The 15,903-nt window shown below is 48.8% G+C and overlaps 1 protein-coding gene across 38 annotated transcripts in view; it reads left to right on the top strand.

Annotated features, from left to right (window-relative positions):
- Positions 1–15,903, top strand: part of KALRN (kalirin RhoGEF kinase) — a 635,442-nt gene that overhangs the window by 218,056 nt on the left and 401,483 nt on the right. For all 38 annotated transcript variants that reach the window (XM_070583665.1, XM_070583666.1, XM_070583679.1 and 35 more), the window contains one exon: positions 2,313–2,825. In XM_070583665.1, the coding sequence (XP_070439766.1) occupies positions 2,313–2,825 (513 nt within the window). The remainder of the gene's footprint in view (positions 1–2,312; positions 2,826–15,903) is intronic.

Raw genomic sequence — 15,903 nt, 5'->3', positions numbered from 1 at the left:
GGGGGGTGGCCCCATATAGGCTGCAATTTGAGCACAGCAACCTGACCACCTGGCTGACCAGGCAGTTCTTACTCTGTGAAAAAACACAAGAAATGTGACTTGGGATAAACACAGTTAACTCTCATGCTCTCCCAATACCCCAACTTAATACTAGGAATCCTATAGGAAACTTTTCGTGTTTTGGGTTTGTTTGTACAGAGGTGGTGACAAGCAGCCTATAAATTATAAGCTGGAGAGACTGAAGACAATCTTTCTAACAAGTGTTGAAACTTGCTTCAGCATGGCTGCCCAGCACTTCCCACCTCTCTGTACCTGCTTCACCCCAGGTTGAGCAGGCTTGTCTCTGCCTCCTAAACGAGTACAGGAGACGTAGCCAGGGGCCTCCCACTCAGAAGAATGTTTATCAAGTATACTTCACAAACAGCAAATGAAATGCCCAGCGCAGACTGAGGCAATAAGTGATAGAGGGGAGAGTACAGGCTTGTTCAGTAGCAGATACTTAATGAATAATTGGTGAATGTAATCCTGGGAGGATTCCTGGAGGTGGTAAACTTTGAGCCAAATTCAAAGGAGAAAGTGCTCTAAAACAGGACTTCTCAAAGTTTAATGCACAGAGTCCCCTGGGGGTCTTGTTAAATGCAGATTCTGACTCAGTAGGTCTAAGTAGGGCCTGAGATTCCACATTTCTGATAAGCTCCCAGGTGATGCCAATGCTGCTGGTTCGAGGGCCATATATATATATGTGTGTGTATATATATATTTTTTTCATTTTTTAATTTTTTTGGCTGAGGAAGATTTGCCCTAAACTAACATGTGTTGCCAATCTTCCTCTTTTTGTATGTGAACAGCTCCCACAGCATGGCCACTGATGAGTGGTGTAGGTCCACCTTCGGGAACCAAACCCAGGCTGCTGAAGCAGAGCACACTGAACTTAACCACTAGGCCACTGGGGCTGGTCTAGGGCCATGTTCTGAGTAGCAAGGATCTAGATTAGCAGAGGTTCATGTTGCTGGCTGCACATTAGGAGTTTTTAAAACTACCCATGCCCAAGCTCCCATGCAGACCAACTAAATCAACACTTCTAGGGGTGGGGGTTTGAGCATCAGGGTTTTTGTAAACTCCCCAGGGGTTTATAATGAGCAGTCAAGTTTGAGAACCCCTGTTCCAGACACAGGCAGCTCCTTCCTGTGTCTTAGGAAAGGAGATGGAGGGGGAAAAGGGGATGAGGTGGAGATGCTCAGAGAGTGCAAGACAGAGAGAGACAAACTGCTTTTAAGGGTTCTGGTAATGATGCAGCCCTCAGAGCATCACGATGAGCACTAACAGGGGATGAGTCTGCGCTCTGGGCCAGGCGCCCTAGGTGCTTTCTGCATGCTGACGCATTTAATTCCAGCACAGCCCTAGGAGGAAAGCGTTATTATCTCCATCATACAGAGGAGAGGGCCGAGGCACTGAGAACTGAAATAGCTTGCCCCAGTTCACACAATTAGTAAGTGTAAGGCTGGACCCTAGATCCGGATATTTCTTTGATAGCCTCTTCTTCTGCAGGAGAGAGAAGTCGGAAATCTTAAGGGAGGGAGAGATGTTTCTTGACAAGTTGGGGTTGTTGCCTGTGCCGTCATTTGTTGCTTTGTGTCCTGGAGACAAACATTCTATATTCGGCTCTCCAAGAGCTTGCAGGGGGCTCACAGAGAAAGCTGAGGGCCCAGACTTCCTGTCCCCCAGCCCTGGTGCATTCACTGTATCAGAGAAGGGTGTCTGCTAACAGAGAGTCTTGTGGTCCAAGACCCACCCGACCTGAGGCAGGAAGGTCGATTCTGCCCTCCTTGCAGCCCAAGGATTGACCCACACTGCTTAGTCCAACCGCAATGATACCCTGGGTTGTGGGTCTGGGTGTTAAAGCTACAGAGAACTGGACCCCCAGGCACAGGGTCTGTGCTTCCAGCTTCTCCCGCTTCTAGCATGTGAAGCCCTGTTGAGGTGGCATTGGGGGTGGGTAGGAGGAAGATGAGGACAGTGGGGACATAAAGGCAGTCTTTCCTTGAATGGCAAATGTTGGGCAGGTGGAGAGCTTTTTGAACCAGTCAGCGAGTCTGTGAAACTGCTGACCCTGGCTGATTTATGGCTCCTGACCAGTGGGCCACATGCTCTCCACTTGCCCTCTCTCCTAGGCAGGCTGTGGTCATTATTATGTGTACTTATCTTGGCCGTTCCCCTTGACTTACTTTCTTCTGCCTTCTGCTGCCCTGAGGTCTTCCCCCCACGGGCCCCGACGATCACTGAGTCTCCCTCTCTGTGTCTGCCCCTCCTAGACGAGCATGGTGTCCGTGGAGGGCCTCACGAAGCTGGTGGACCCCTCCCAGCTGACGGAGGAGTTTGACGGCTCCCTGGACTACAACCACGAGGAGTGGATCGAGCTGCGGCTCTCCCTGGAGGAGTTCTTCAACAGCGCTGTGCACCTGCTCTCACGCCTCGAGGACCTGCAGGAGATGCTGGCCCGGAAGGAGTTCCCCGTGGATGTGGAGGGCTCTCGGCGGCTCATCGATGAGCACACGCAGCTCAAGAAGAAGGTGCTGAAGGCCCCTGTGGAGGAGCTGGACCGGGAGGGGCAGCGGCTACTGCAATGCATCCGCTGCAGCGATGGCTTCTCAGGGCGCAACTGTATCCCCGGCAGCGCCGACTTCCAGAGCCTGGTGCCCAAGATCACCAGCCTCCTGGACAAGCTGCACTCCACCCGGCAGCACCTGCACCAGATGTGGCACGTACGCAAGCTCAAGCTGGACCAGTGCTTCCAGCTGCGGCTCTTTGAGCAGGATGCTGAGAAGGTAGGAGGGGAGCCAGCCAAACTCAAGTGGGGCTGGAGTCGGGGGCATAACTTTTTAGGGAAACTGATGGAGGCTGCTAGTCCAACTTTGTGATTAATGATAATAGTTTTGTGGAAAGCTTTAAAAAAGCGGTGCCTACTGGTTTTAGCTGGTATACATTTAATTTCAATCCTATATTTGCCGTTGATCACTGACTTTTTAAAGCTCCCCTTATATAGTGTTTATGATGTCCTGGGTACTGTTCTAAATGCCAGCCCTGGTGGTCTAGAGTTAAGATTTGGTGCTCTTATCGCCACAGCCTGGGTTTGTTTCCCATCAGAGAACCACACTACCCATCTGTCGGTTGTCACACTGTGATGGCTGCTGTTGCTGTGATGCTGAAAGATATGCTACCAGTATTTCAGATATCAGCAGGGTCACCCATGGTGGACAGGTTACAGTGGATCTTCCAGACTAGATAGACTAGGAAGAAGGACCTGACCACTCACTTCTGAAAAAATTGGCCGTGAAAGCCCTGTGATAGCAGTGCAGCATTGTCTGATAGAGCACCGGAAGGTGAGCGGATGGCCCAAAAAGAGCGGGCAGGGTTGGGCTCTGCTGTACACAGGGTCCCTAAGAGTCAGAATGGAGGGCACCAACAACAAGCTGTTGTAAGCACCTTGTGTAAGTTAACTCATTTTCATCCTCTCCATCTTATTACATGTGTTATCATTATCCCATTTTACATATGAAGAAACTGAGAGGCCAAATAACTTGGCCCCACCGGAAGTGTAGTTTGGCTCCAGAGCCCCCACTGACACACTGTTGCACACTGCGCCTCTCAGGGCATGCACTTAGTGTTCAAGCTGGCTAAGCGACAACAATAACAGTACTGTTACCAGCCTCGATGACTTGACTTAGTGGTGATCGTCCCGCAGTGTACTTCCCTGTTGACACAGCACTTTCACATGCGGAGTCTTATTTAATCTGCGCAGCCCTTTGATCCTTTGAGGTGGGGGTGGTGTCTGTTGACACAGGGAAATGGGGGCTCTTTGATCTCGGGGCTACAATGGCAGGCTTGACATATGAATCCAACTTGCTTCCTTTGAAGTCCAGGGCTCTTCCTGCCACACCACTTCTCTCTGGAAGTTTTTCCTCAGCTGCTGAGCACTTTCTCAAGGAAGACCTCATTTTTCTACCAGGGAATTTTCAAAGCTTTCCCCTTATCGAGAGAGAGATGGAAAACGCGAAAAAGAAAGATGTCATATAGTGCCTCTTTGCTGAGGACACAAAAGTATCTTTCTAGATTCTCTTCAAGCTAAAGAAGAGAGTTAAATATTATATGCACTTTAAGAAGAGCAAAATGGGCTCTCCTCCTGTCAGTTTTCTGGGAATAACATATATTTAAATACACAATACTACACTTAGGAATACTGTGAGATCTCTCAGTAACCTGTGCATTTTACAGACGGCATCTGATATAAGTTTTGTGTCCTTCAAGAGCTCATATTGAAAATGTCTGTAGGTATTTTTCAGTGATGAAAGCAGGATATAAACTCTATATACTTATCATCCCAACTTATGTGAGAGTGTCAACAGAGGTATAACTGGAAGAAAATTCACCACAGTGTTAATAGTTTTGATTTCTAGGGCCCAGGCTTATGATTGATTTTAATTTCTCTGTATAAATTTTCTGTGCTTTCCAATCTTTTGTAACTTATAATCAGATGAAAATCAATATGTGTAATTTTTAAAGAATGCGTAGCCCCTTTCTACAACAGAACTTTTGAACATCTTTAAGCCAGTTTTTGGAAGACATGTGAAGGAGTTTCTTGCCCTACCTTAGGAGTTGTGTGGTTTCCGTGGCCTTCCTGAGGGCTCCTCGCCCAGTGGTCTGGCAGCCTGGGTCTGACTCTGGCCTCGCCTGCTCCGGGAGAGGCCACTAGGACTGCAGAATCTCTGTCGCGGCTCAGCAAGTGATGGGAGACAGCAGGTCAGAAGCCAGCTGCTCTGCGAAGCAGAGGCAGGTGCTTTGGCTGGTGTGACCAGTCTTGGAAAGGTCTGGAAGGTCTCCTTTTTGCTTGCAGTCTCTTCTGCTGTGGGTCAGGGAATCTGCTTTGCAGCCTGGCCTGGGTGCCTGTTTCAGTGAGCCAGGGACAGAAGGGGAGGCAGGGGGCTTAGGTCTGTGTCTGGATGTGTTTTAGAGTTTGAGGCACTTCACCGGATCCCTGAAGCTCAAGGATGTGAGAAGCTTGCAAAGGGCACAGATAGTGCCTGTCTCAAAAACCAAACCAAACAACATACCTTAGCCTCAGAAGTCCACAGGTAGGAAGGCTGACCTTCTACAGTCAGCCAAGGGCCAGTCAACCCAGCAGCCATTGCTGCCACACATGCACCCTCTCAGTTCATGCTCTCAGAGTCGTCTGGTCTATTATTCCTATTTTACAGCTGAAGAAATGGAACCTCAGAGAGGTGAAGTGGCTTGCCCGCAATCACAACTGCCGGCGAGACAGAGCCAGTACGTTGTCTGACTTCACAGCCCACCCAAGCTCTTACCCAATATCCCTCCTGTTCCTCTGCCCCTGGGACCTGCCTCATGACGCTACTGGACACTGCCTGTTGGCCTCCGAGCCCCCTGGACCAGGCCTTGATGACTCTGGAAAAATCTCACATCCCGCATTATGCTCACTCGGCAGCAGGGGCTCTGAATCTTTCTGTGCTATGGACCACTGTGGTCTGGTGAAGCTCTGGACCCCTTCTCAGAATAATGTTTGTAAATGTACAAAATAACGTATACAGGCTTGGAAAACAACTATTGAAATACAGTTACTAAATTTTTAAAAATAACAGTAACACATGTACTTCTGTAGGAACATATTTAACAATAAGCTCTACTTGAAGTCTGGTAACTATCATAATTTTGAAATAGTGATGCGCATAAATGATATTTCAGGGCCATAACTCTGGTGTGATGTGAAAATGTTTGTGTTTCTATTGATGTCAGAGGTACAAGTATTGCTAAGATTCATGTCGTTTGCTGCCTGAATTCATAATTGATGAGAATGCTATATTTTAGTTAGAGGTCAGTGAAAATCATGTTATTTTCCCTATCCAAGCACAAGATCCCAAACACAAGATTCTGTGTATGGACTGTAAGTTTAAGATCCATGTTCCATTGTGTGCTCATATCTCAGAAAGAAGTGTGTGTGCACATGTGTGTGTGTGTTTGTGTAGAGGGGGAGGGGAGAGAAAATAAAAAACAAAACAGAGGGAGTGAAAGGAAGAGGGCAGCCCAGAAATATTTTGCTATTGAGTCAGCGGTGAAAATGCTGCTCAGGCTTGACCCAGCTGCCACAGAAAATGTGCAGGGAACAGGGGAGAAAAACAATCCTTTTAAGTTGCTTCAAGATTAATTTGAAATATCTGTGCAGAGCTGAGCGCCTCAGCCCTTGACTTATTTGGTATTTTTTAAAGGGGGTGAGGAGGGTGGCGGTTTGGGGTAAGGGTTGTGTGCGCGGATCCACATCTAAACAAGGGCGTGAGGAAATAGTTAGTGTGTGAGCCGTGTCTAGTCTCCTTTCTGGTGGCAGGCTTGTCAGGGGCCTCTGATTTTAGATCTGGGAAGCTCTTGGCCATTGAGGAGTCTGGTGGTCACCCAGCTTCTATTTTTGTAAAGGGGTGGGCGCAGCGTCTCCCCTCTGGCCCTGTGAGGTGACAGCTTGTTCCCCAGGGCTTGACTAATGGGTGATCTTCTCATTTACCAGCTGGCCTTGGGGAGCGAGGCCACTTCTCACCACCTTCCCCTGACCTCTGTGATGACCCCTGCATTGCTTATCTTGGGGGTGGTGGGGAGTGAGCCATTCTCTCTCCCAATTAAACATTTAGGGAGGAGGGACTCTGTTTCCACAGATAATTCATAAAGCAGGCCACTCATTCGTTTAATAAACTTCTGTTGAGCAGCTGTCATGAGCCCAAAACACGGCACTTGGATAAAGATGAGTAGACCAGAATTTCTGTCCTGGAGCAGCAAGCTGTCATAAACTCGTATTTCTCCTTATTTATGTCTGCTGCGTGTACCCCTCTGTCCTAGGCACAGCCTCTGTGATTGGGGAGTTTTCAGAGAAGAGGGAATATTGCAGCTAAGGAATGACAGGAAAGCCTTAATGAGCAATTTGTGGGAGGACTGGGTAATTCAGAGGTGATTCGAGTAACGCACAACTCATCTTGTTGCAATATGAACACTGCTACCTCGGCCCTGTGCCCTCTCGTCTGTAACTAATGGGCCTGTCTTCCATTGTGTTCACAGAACACAGGCCGGGGCCCCCCTCATTAGCCAGGTGCAGATTATGGCTCTCTTTGCAGCCCTGCTTCACAGCAGGCTGCCCCCCACCCCCTCCAGCTGCGGCGGACCCTGTGTGATAAAGGTGTCTGCCCTGCAATCGCATCCCATTACCAGAGAGAAGGGAGGCCTCTTCCCCATTAGGGAGCAGTTTGTGGGATTAAGGGTCATTAAGTAGGCTCGTTGGAGATGTCCCCTTGGAAAAGGGAAGGGTGGGTGCCGGTCAGTGGAGGATGCATCTTAAAATGGCAGAACTGGACGAGACCTTGAGATAAAAAAGTCTACCTCCCGCCCACTGTAGGAAACCCAGCTGTGTCATCTTGATGACAGCCATTGTGACCTCACGATGCCCATCTACGTGCTAATGCCAATGATAAGCATCAGACAATATTGAAGCTGCTGCACCATCCGTCTTCTGATCTAGGAAGACCTGCAATCTTCCAATCTTTGTAGGGAAGGAGAAGTGCTTGGAAGGACTCCAGTGCATAACTAGACTTAACTGATGGAGAAACCTTTGTCTACTTCGCTTCTGAATAAAGAAGGCTAGACTGATGTCTAGCCAGGAGGCCATACTCTAGTCTTGGCCAAAACCCTTCTGGAAAGGAGGAGCATATTCCCACTTCCTGTGTGAAAATCTCCAAAAGAGTGGACAGAGCTACCCAGTGGCGCTTCCAGTATTGGAATTGTGCTTATTATTGGTTTATGCACCACGTTGTGTTTGTTTCAGTGTAAACCTGTGCTTGGGACATGCCCAAGACAAGATCTTTATCACCGTGCTTGGGAGGGTTTACGGGCACCCACCTCCTCCATGACCAAGACATCTTCCCGGGTGAGAACCGCTCGTTTGCTTAGAGGAGACTGGCCTCAATGGCTGCCCGAGCCTGCCCTCCCAACGCTGCCTGTGGGAAAGCTCCCTCTGGAGAACCTAATTTTAAATGCCTTCCTGCATATTCATTCTTGCATGGTGCAATTCGAGCACACTTATTGGTGTTCTGTCCATGATGAAATAGAGCTGAGTTGGGGTTCAGATTGGTCCTGGGGTGCCGCTTACCAGCTGGGAGACTTTAGGCACATCTTTAAACTCTGATCCCCAATTACGTTCCCAAGAAACAAGGATGAATATTTGGGCTAGCTCAGTGCCTACACATTTCTTCTGCTTCCACATTGCAACTTCCTCATATACAATACTCTCTCTTTGTGACAGTGTCTTTCGATGGGAGAAGTGGGATGGCAGGGCATGTGTGTGGTCATGGTAGTGGTGGTGGTGATAGAGAATAGGCTTGTAAAGCCACGTATCAGCATCTCCAGAGTAGTTTGGTAAAGACCCCCACCCATCCCAGCTCAAATGTGCCTGCCATTCCTCCTTTGAGACTTGCCACACTAAATGATATCTAAGCCCCTTTATAGCTTAAGAATTCTATAATAATTTTTGCCTTTTTGCTATTCATTCTCCCCTATATGTCTGCAGGAGGCTCTTCTCTCTTCAGGGTTGTTTCCTTGGTGCTGATGGACAATAAGAAACTTTTCTCGGCAATTAGAACCATAATCTATTGAGTCTTTTCCTGCTTGGGGAAAAAAAAAGAAAAGCCCAAGATGCCACCCAGGGTTGTTATGAGAATCAAATGGGATGAGGTATGTGGAGGTGTCTGGCGCCTGGGCCAGCATAGCTGCTCCCTAGACATCGGCTTCCCTTCCGGCTCCCTGCACCACTTCGGTCATGCTCTACTCTTTAGTCATCCAGCACCTTCTGAGACCACGCAGAAGGTCATTAATGCTGTCTTCTAAATGAACTTGCTCCAAAAAATTTTTAGTGATCCCTAATGGAGCGAAATCAAGAATTGATTTTTGAGAGAAGTTGGTAATCATGATGTAGCTTCATGGGGGTCCCTAAAGATCACTAAATGGTGTGTTGCCCCTGAGTGAGGCACAAGAGAGGAGCACCCAGGTCAAATTGGGGTCATCTCCAATGGCTCAGGGTTGGGGCAGCCGTCATGGGGAAAGGTCTCTGAAAAAACAACGTCTGTCCTTGAAGCAGCCACAGAGGAAAGCAATGCTCCCAGAGGGATGTGATCGCCCCTCCCCCTGCTCCTTCTACATCTGAGACACTTGTCACCTTCAGCTTTGTGTTATAGCTAAGAGCGTTATTTGTCTTATTCTCCTGCAAACTTGGGCCAGAAACACTTCCTATAGTCCACCAAAGAAATGCATCTATGCATTTTGATATTCTTGGAGGTTTGTGCAAACAAAATAATGTTACTTTCATGTTAATAACCGTGAGAAAATATTCACGGGGCCCACTGGGTGAAGGGCATGGCGGGAGGCAGCACGGACTGTGCTGAGGGTTGCTTGCTTATTGTGTTTTGCTGTTTGTATGTCCTGTTAACCACATTAGCAATTCAGGACATCCCCCGGATGCCCCGTCACTGGGCAAAGTATCCACTGCTGTTTCCTGCCCTCTCCCTCCAAGGTATAAACAGTTCCAATCACTCCCCAGGGCCCAAAGCAGGACCCAAAGTCTCCTCCTGCCTGGGGTGACAAGAACCAGTGGGGCCAGTTGTGGAGAAATTGCGCTGCCTCTCCTTCCTTCCAGACACTGGCCTGCTGCCTCTTCTCTTCGCCACACCTTCACCCCCCACACCTCTCGAGCCAGCAGTGAGCACAACTCCACAGTCATTTGTCAAACTGAAGTGCCATTGTAGTAATTATAATACGTCATATTTTTTGAATGTCAGTTTTTAAAGTGTTCTCACACCCCTGTCCTTAGAGATTTTCTGGTCCAGCCCTTCCTTTTGCATAGAAAACTTTGACCCAGAGCAGAGACCCACCCAAAGTCATCCAGTCCGTGGTTCATCATTTGGTCTCCCGTCTACTTTGTGTGGCAGGCCAGGAGGGCGTGAATATGAGCATCATTTTACAGATGGGAAAGCTGAGACTTGGTGAGGTTGGAGGTGTGCCTGGAATAGAGCCAGGTAGGCAGGAAGGGAAGGGAAGCCCTCTGCTCTGAGGCCGGTGCTCCTCCTCTTTCCCCAACACATACACACACAACCTTGTCTTGCAGGAGAAGGGGCGCCCCTGTCGGCAACCTAGGAAATGACTAGAAGGGCTGGGGAGGAAAGGAGAGTAGGGGTCACTTGACCCTGTCCTCACCACTGCTGTGGTAAAAGGGCAACCACCAGACAGGCCTCCAGGGGGCATGCCGACAAGTCTCTATGATTCAATGGCCTGAGCCCTTCGAGTTGGGAGGGAGGCTTCAAAGAGCTGCGACCTTCGGGGCAGCCAGAAGGGCAAGGTCTTTACTGGGCAGTTTGTAATTTCCTGCTTTTTTTGGAGAATGGCTCCCGTGCCCGCCTGTCCCTGCCCTCCTCCTCCTCCTGGGGCCTAAACCACCGCCCTCTCCACCCCCTGTTGACTGGGCTCAGGGCGAGGAAGTGTGTCTGTATCCCGCCCCAACACAGGACACAGCGTCCTGTATTATTTCCAGCCTGCTGGTCCTGGGAATCTCTACTTACTTTTTCTCATTTCCTCCCCTTGAACATTAGAAACATTAGATTCCAAAAATAATCCAAGTCATAGTGTTCTGCAGGCTGCATGTGTGTTTTCTCCCAAAGCTGTTTTTCTCCTCCTTACATCCTTCCTCCCTCTCCTTTCTTTCCTCTCCTGCATTTTCAGCCCCACTGTATGCTAAGGTCACCAGCCCTGCACGAGGAGTGTGGGTGTGGAGAGCAGAGTGGAGGAAGGACTGGAAGGAACACTGGGCAGGGGAGGCTTGGCTCCCTCCCCAGTCTCTCATGAGGGCTGGAAGGGGCTGAGACCTGAACTGTCATATGCAAATAGCCTGCATATATGGCGCCTACTTGTAGGTGGACCCCGTAGAACTGTGGACCCCATAATGACCTCTTGGAACTGAGAACGTGGACACTGTTTTAACAACATTTTCCAGAATCCAGGTTGTCACACTGATTCTGTCTGAAGCAATTTAGGTGAGCTAGGAAAACAAGAAGGTCCTGATCAGAAATAGAAGTTGTGTGAGGCACAGGCAAGTAACTGAGAAAGATTCATTGATTCATTCATTCGTCAACAGATGTTGAGTGTCTACTATGTGTCAGGTCCTCTGCTAGGTGCTGAGGACCACGTCTTCCCACCCCAGGCACTGGATGGGGGAATAGTGTAAGGAAGTGAAGGGAAAATTAGGTTCAGCATTGATGTGATTCTCCATACCTTGTAAGAAAATTATGGCTTAGAAATAGAAACCACCCTAGAGGTTAGAACCTGGTTAGATATCAAGGTCTCTGTTGCTTACTGGGCAGAGGTCAGGGTTGGGGGGCTCTGGTGTGTTTGGGGAGTGAGTGGTGAGATGGTCCAAGATGAAAGAAAACATGTCCACTCTGCTGCAGTAGGAGAAGTGGAGGAGATGTCTTAAGTGCACTTTTTGAACAAAAGACATTCAGGTATAATTTACAAAGTGAAAAAACAAACTGAGTCTCTGGGGTAGGGAGCTTCTTCACAATTCCCTTCCAGGCATTTTACTTTGAAGAACCCACTTTCCTTCCTCCTCTTCACCTTCTCTCCTACCCCCTGCACCCCTCCAACTGCCTTTCCCATTTGTGACCTTTCTTCTCCTTGCCCTGAACCTCCTCCAGCCTGTACTTACCCCACCCTTTTGGTGCACCCATTCTCTCTGAACTTGTAGCTTCACTTCTCTTTTGTGGTCCTGCTTCCTTCCTTGGGTGGAGCTAAGGAAGAGCTCCATGAGTGGTTCAGGCCTCCCATGGAGGGCAGAGAGATCACAGGCCAGAAGACCTAGCCAAGACTTCTAGAAAGATCTCTGGCTTTGCAATCTCAGAGACCTGGGTTGGAATCCCAGCTTAGCTACTCGCTAGCTGTGGCCAATTCAACCCTCTCTGAGCAGTTTCTTTATCTGTAAAATATAGATTTTAATACATGCCTTAGGATTGCTGTATGGATTAAAGAAAATGTATATAAAGCATTTAGTATGCCCGGAGCCCAGTAGGTGTTCAACAGGTTCGTAGAGACAGACTTGAGCTGAGCCATGTAGATAGAAGGATCAGGAGTAGAAGAGAGGCTTAGGGAGTCTTTCTGAGGTCTTGGGAGGGAGGGCAGGGAGTAGACCCACATCCACAGCAAGGATCCTGGAGTAGACAGTAGGCAGCATGTGACAGCATAGCGTGGAAGCAAGGTAGGGACCTGGTGCCTGGAGAAACCAGGAAGAGATCTTGGCAAGAAACCTGTCAATGAGGCTTAGATACAAGATCTGCTGCTAATAGGAGGAAAGGGAAGTGGAAGCACGTGATTGGGTTGGCAAGATCTTAGCACACTGTTGCTGAAGATAAGCCAATTAAATAAGTGCCAGATATTGTGCTGGGGACAGGCAATTGGAAGATGGAGAGAGTCAGGCCTTAGCACATTGGAGCAGGGGGCACCAGCAGATAGCTGCTGCATAGGGAAAGTTCACCGAGGTACCTGTCACTGCTATGGGAACAAGATAGATGGGGAAACATTCTGCCCAAGTTGGTGTGTAGGAAAAAGGGAAGAGCTTGAGCAAAGGTGTGGTAGCCTCAAAGGCCAGGGTGGGGTTCTGGGAACACCCACTGTCCAGTGTGGCAGGAGCTCAGGCTCCGTGGCAAGGAGTGCAGGAGGGTGATGTCTGTGCCATGTCAATTACCAGGAGCTACAACACGGGGTCAGAAATCTAGTCACACCACTCCCTGAGTAACCAGTAGACGCAAGGAAACCTGGGTGCGGATGAATGGTTCAGGCCCTGCCAGGAGCATCTTAGAATGCTAGAATCTTTGAATCAGAAGGTCCTGTTCCTCACCCAGGGCAGAACTCCCTTCCAGCCTTCCTGACTGACATGCATTCTTCTAGCCTCTGCTGAGCATTTCTGGGGTGGAGTCACAGCTTTGTGAGGCAGCCTGTTTCATGGCTACACAGGCTGTAGAAAGTCCTACTTTGTTAGAAAGTCTTCCTTCCACCAGGCCAGAATCTGCCTTCCTGGAGCTTCCACCCTGTGCTCCCAGCTCTGCCCTAGGGGCCCCCAGAACTAGTCTCTTCCTTCTCCCATAGGACACCCCTCCTGTGACTTGAAGATGGTCCTCATGGACTTCCCAGTCTCTTCTGCTCCAGATGAACTCCCATCGTTCTACTGGCCTATTTTCATTTGATGTAGGCTCTGAACTCTTCAATGTGGCATTCCTGGGACCATTTTTTCAAATATGAGAGGGGATGGGTTTGCAGGGTCTGCAGCTCTTGATCCCACTTCCACAAGTGAGAAAAAGATTTTGTGTGCATGGGTGTACTTGCTTCTTAAAGCTCAAGTTAGTCAGTCTGAAACTCCAAGGCATGCCCACTCAGAGAACTGTGTTCCCTCATTCAAATAGAAAGAGGCACTTCTTCTAGGTGAACACAAGAGGATGTCTTCTCACATGTACACATAGAGAGACTTTTCCAGTATGAAAGCGTTGAGTTGACAGGTTTTGATGCCCCGAGTTAGGTGCGCCCCGGTCAGTAGTATTCACTCTTCCTCAGGGAAAAGCCCCTCTCCAGGGTATTGACTATTCCAGCCCCATCCCTGTGACCCATGGCTCTCCCTGATATCATTCCCAAGCAGGGCGAAAGCTTTGTGGTCTTGTCTTGGTGAGAGTCAGACAATTCATAGTGAAACACACAAAGGAACATTAATTACATTAAGTACCTCTACTGGAGTCTCAGAAGGGTTCTTCCCCCGTGTTCTCCATTCTATGTCCACCAAGCAACACCACTCTCTTGCTCCTTGCCTCATTTCTGGTCCCTCCATAGTGAGCCTTTTCTAGGACAAGAAGGACCCTGCTGTGGGGACCATTGGTGCTGTGGTGAGAGAAGACATGCCCTTTCTTGGTATAGAGAAAAAGGGATATTTAGTTTCCTCCATGCAGATCAGGTGGACTGACTGGTCCCACCTCAGAGTGGCACTTGTCCTGCCCTAGGAGATTTCCCTGGGGAGCTGACGCTTGTCATGTGGTATCAAGAGGAGGTGCAAAGCAGAGGGCCTAGCATGGAGAGTGAGACTGGACTTGGGCATTCAGCCCCCACCACCAGGACGTCCTCTTCTGTGCTTTGCACAGTCCCGCCTTCTCACACGTCTGTTCATACCAACCGCCCTCCCATTCCACCTATTGAAATCCTACCCTAGCTGAAGGTCCAGCTCAAATGCTCTCAAATGCTACTTTCCCCACTCCTCCCTATTGGAGGTGGTCTTTCTCTCCTCTGGGCATCTTCCTATAGTCCTTATCCATCCCGCTCAAATTGACCCTATTCCAACCCATCTTGTATTATAGCTTTATGTTCAAAGACCTCATTCCCCCAGTTATATTGCACATTCCTGGAGGTCAGGGCCAATGTCTTAGATAACTCTGTGTTCCCCAGAGGCACACAGTCAGAGCCAAATAAAAAGTAGACTGTGGCACAGTCTGTACTTACTAGGCTGCCTGATGGAACAAAACTTTTGTGAGCACTCGGAGCTGACACAAGAGCACCACCTACTGCTGAGTGGTTTCAAGGGACACTGCGTTAATGCTCTCAGTTAAAAACTGGGGTTTTAGCAAGTTTCTTCTTGCAAGGGAGAGATGAGGAGGCAGGGAGACCAGTTCCTTTTGTACTAATCCAAGTGTGAGCAGATGGGGTGTGGAAAGTGTGAGTAGTGCGAGTGGAAAAGAGAGAGAGGCAAACCCTGGAGCCACTCTAAAGGAAAGAAAATGGGACCAAGGAACCGACTGCATGTCAGGGAGGAAGGAGAGCCAAGGTAACTACAAGGCCTTCATGTTAGGGTGATGACGGGAGGGCAAGAGTGGAAAGAAATCCCAAAAACATTTTGGAGGAAGGATGGATGACTAAATTAAATTCAAATGTTAATTTCTTTTAACACACAGAAAAGTGAGAGAAGTAGTGATGAAGATTACTGAAAAGATTACTATAAGTTATCTGGTTATTGCATTTCTGCCCTACTCTTGGGGACAATGGCACTATCTAAAGACAGGAAGTCACTTTATCCTCTGAATAAGATTGTTAAAGCAATGGGGGGTTTTGAGCAGTGTCTGGGTTCTTCATTCCGTAAGTCCTTCCTGAGCTCCTGCAGGGTATGCCGTGCTAGGTTGGGGTCTGGAAGCTGGAAGTATGGCCAAGCGTCTCCTGGATGTACCTGAGCCTGGCCCCCATGTGTTCCCTCACCTGCCCTGGCCCCGCTGCTGAAGCTGCTACTGGAACAGGGGAGAAGGGAAAAAGGGCAGTGCTAGCTCTCTTGCTCAGCTCAAGGTCAAGCCCACCTAGCACAGATCTCTTCCAGCAATGCGCCCACCCCCTTCTCTCCGAGAGGGGCTTGTAAAGGGAGAGCCATCTCCTCCTTAGCCCATGTGGAATTTTTCTTCCCAGATGTGCAAATGATTGGCACAGCCAATTTTAGGATGCGTGGGAGGATGGAATGAAAACATCCAACAGACACTCCATTTCTGCAGCAACAATAATAGTTACCATTTACTGAGTGCATCCTGTATGCCAGGAACAAGCATTAGCTCATCTAAATTAACTTTCCAAGGGCAGATCTCGCTTTATGCCTAAATTTAGCTCTGGGATAAAGTTGGGCACTATTTTCTCAGCTTGGATTAAATAGGGTTTGACCTCTTCAATTCTACATTTTGGGAAGTGAGTGAAGCACATTCCCTTACTCCGTTCCTGAAAATATTTTATCAGCATCTGTGGTTCAGATGG

This window comes from Equus przewalskii, chromosome 18, assembly GCF_037783145.1.
Source record: "Equus przewalskii isolate Varuska chromosome 18, EquPr2, whole genome shotgun sequence".
Classification (NCBI taxonomy): Eukaryota; Metazoa; Chordata; class Mammalia; order Perissodactyla; family Equidae; genus Equus; species Equus przewalskii.
Note: the sequence above shows the minus strand (reverse complement) of the source record. Positions and strands in the feature narration are given on the sequence as shown.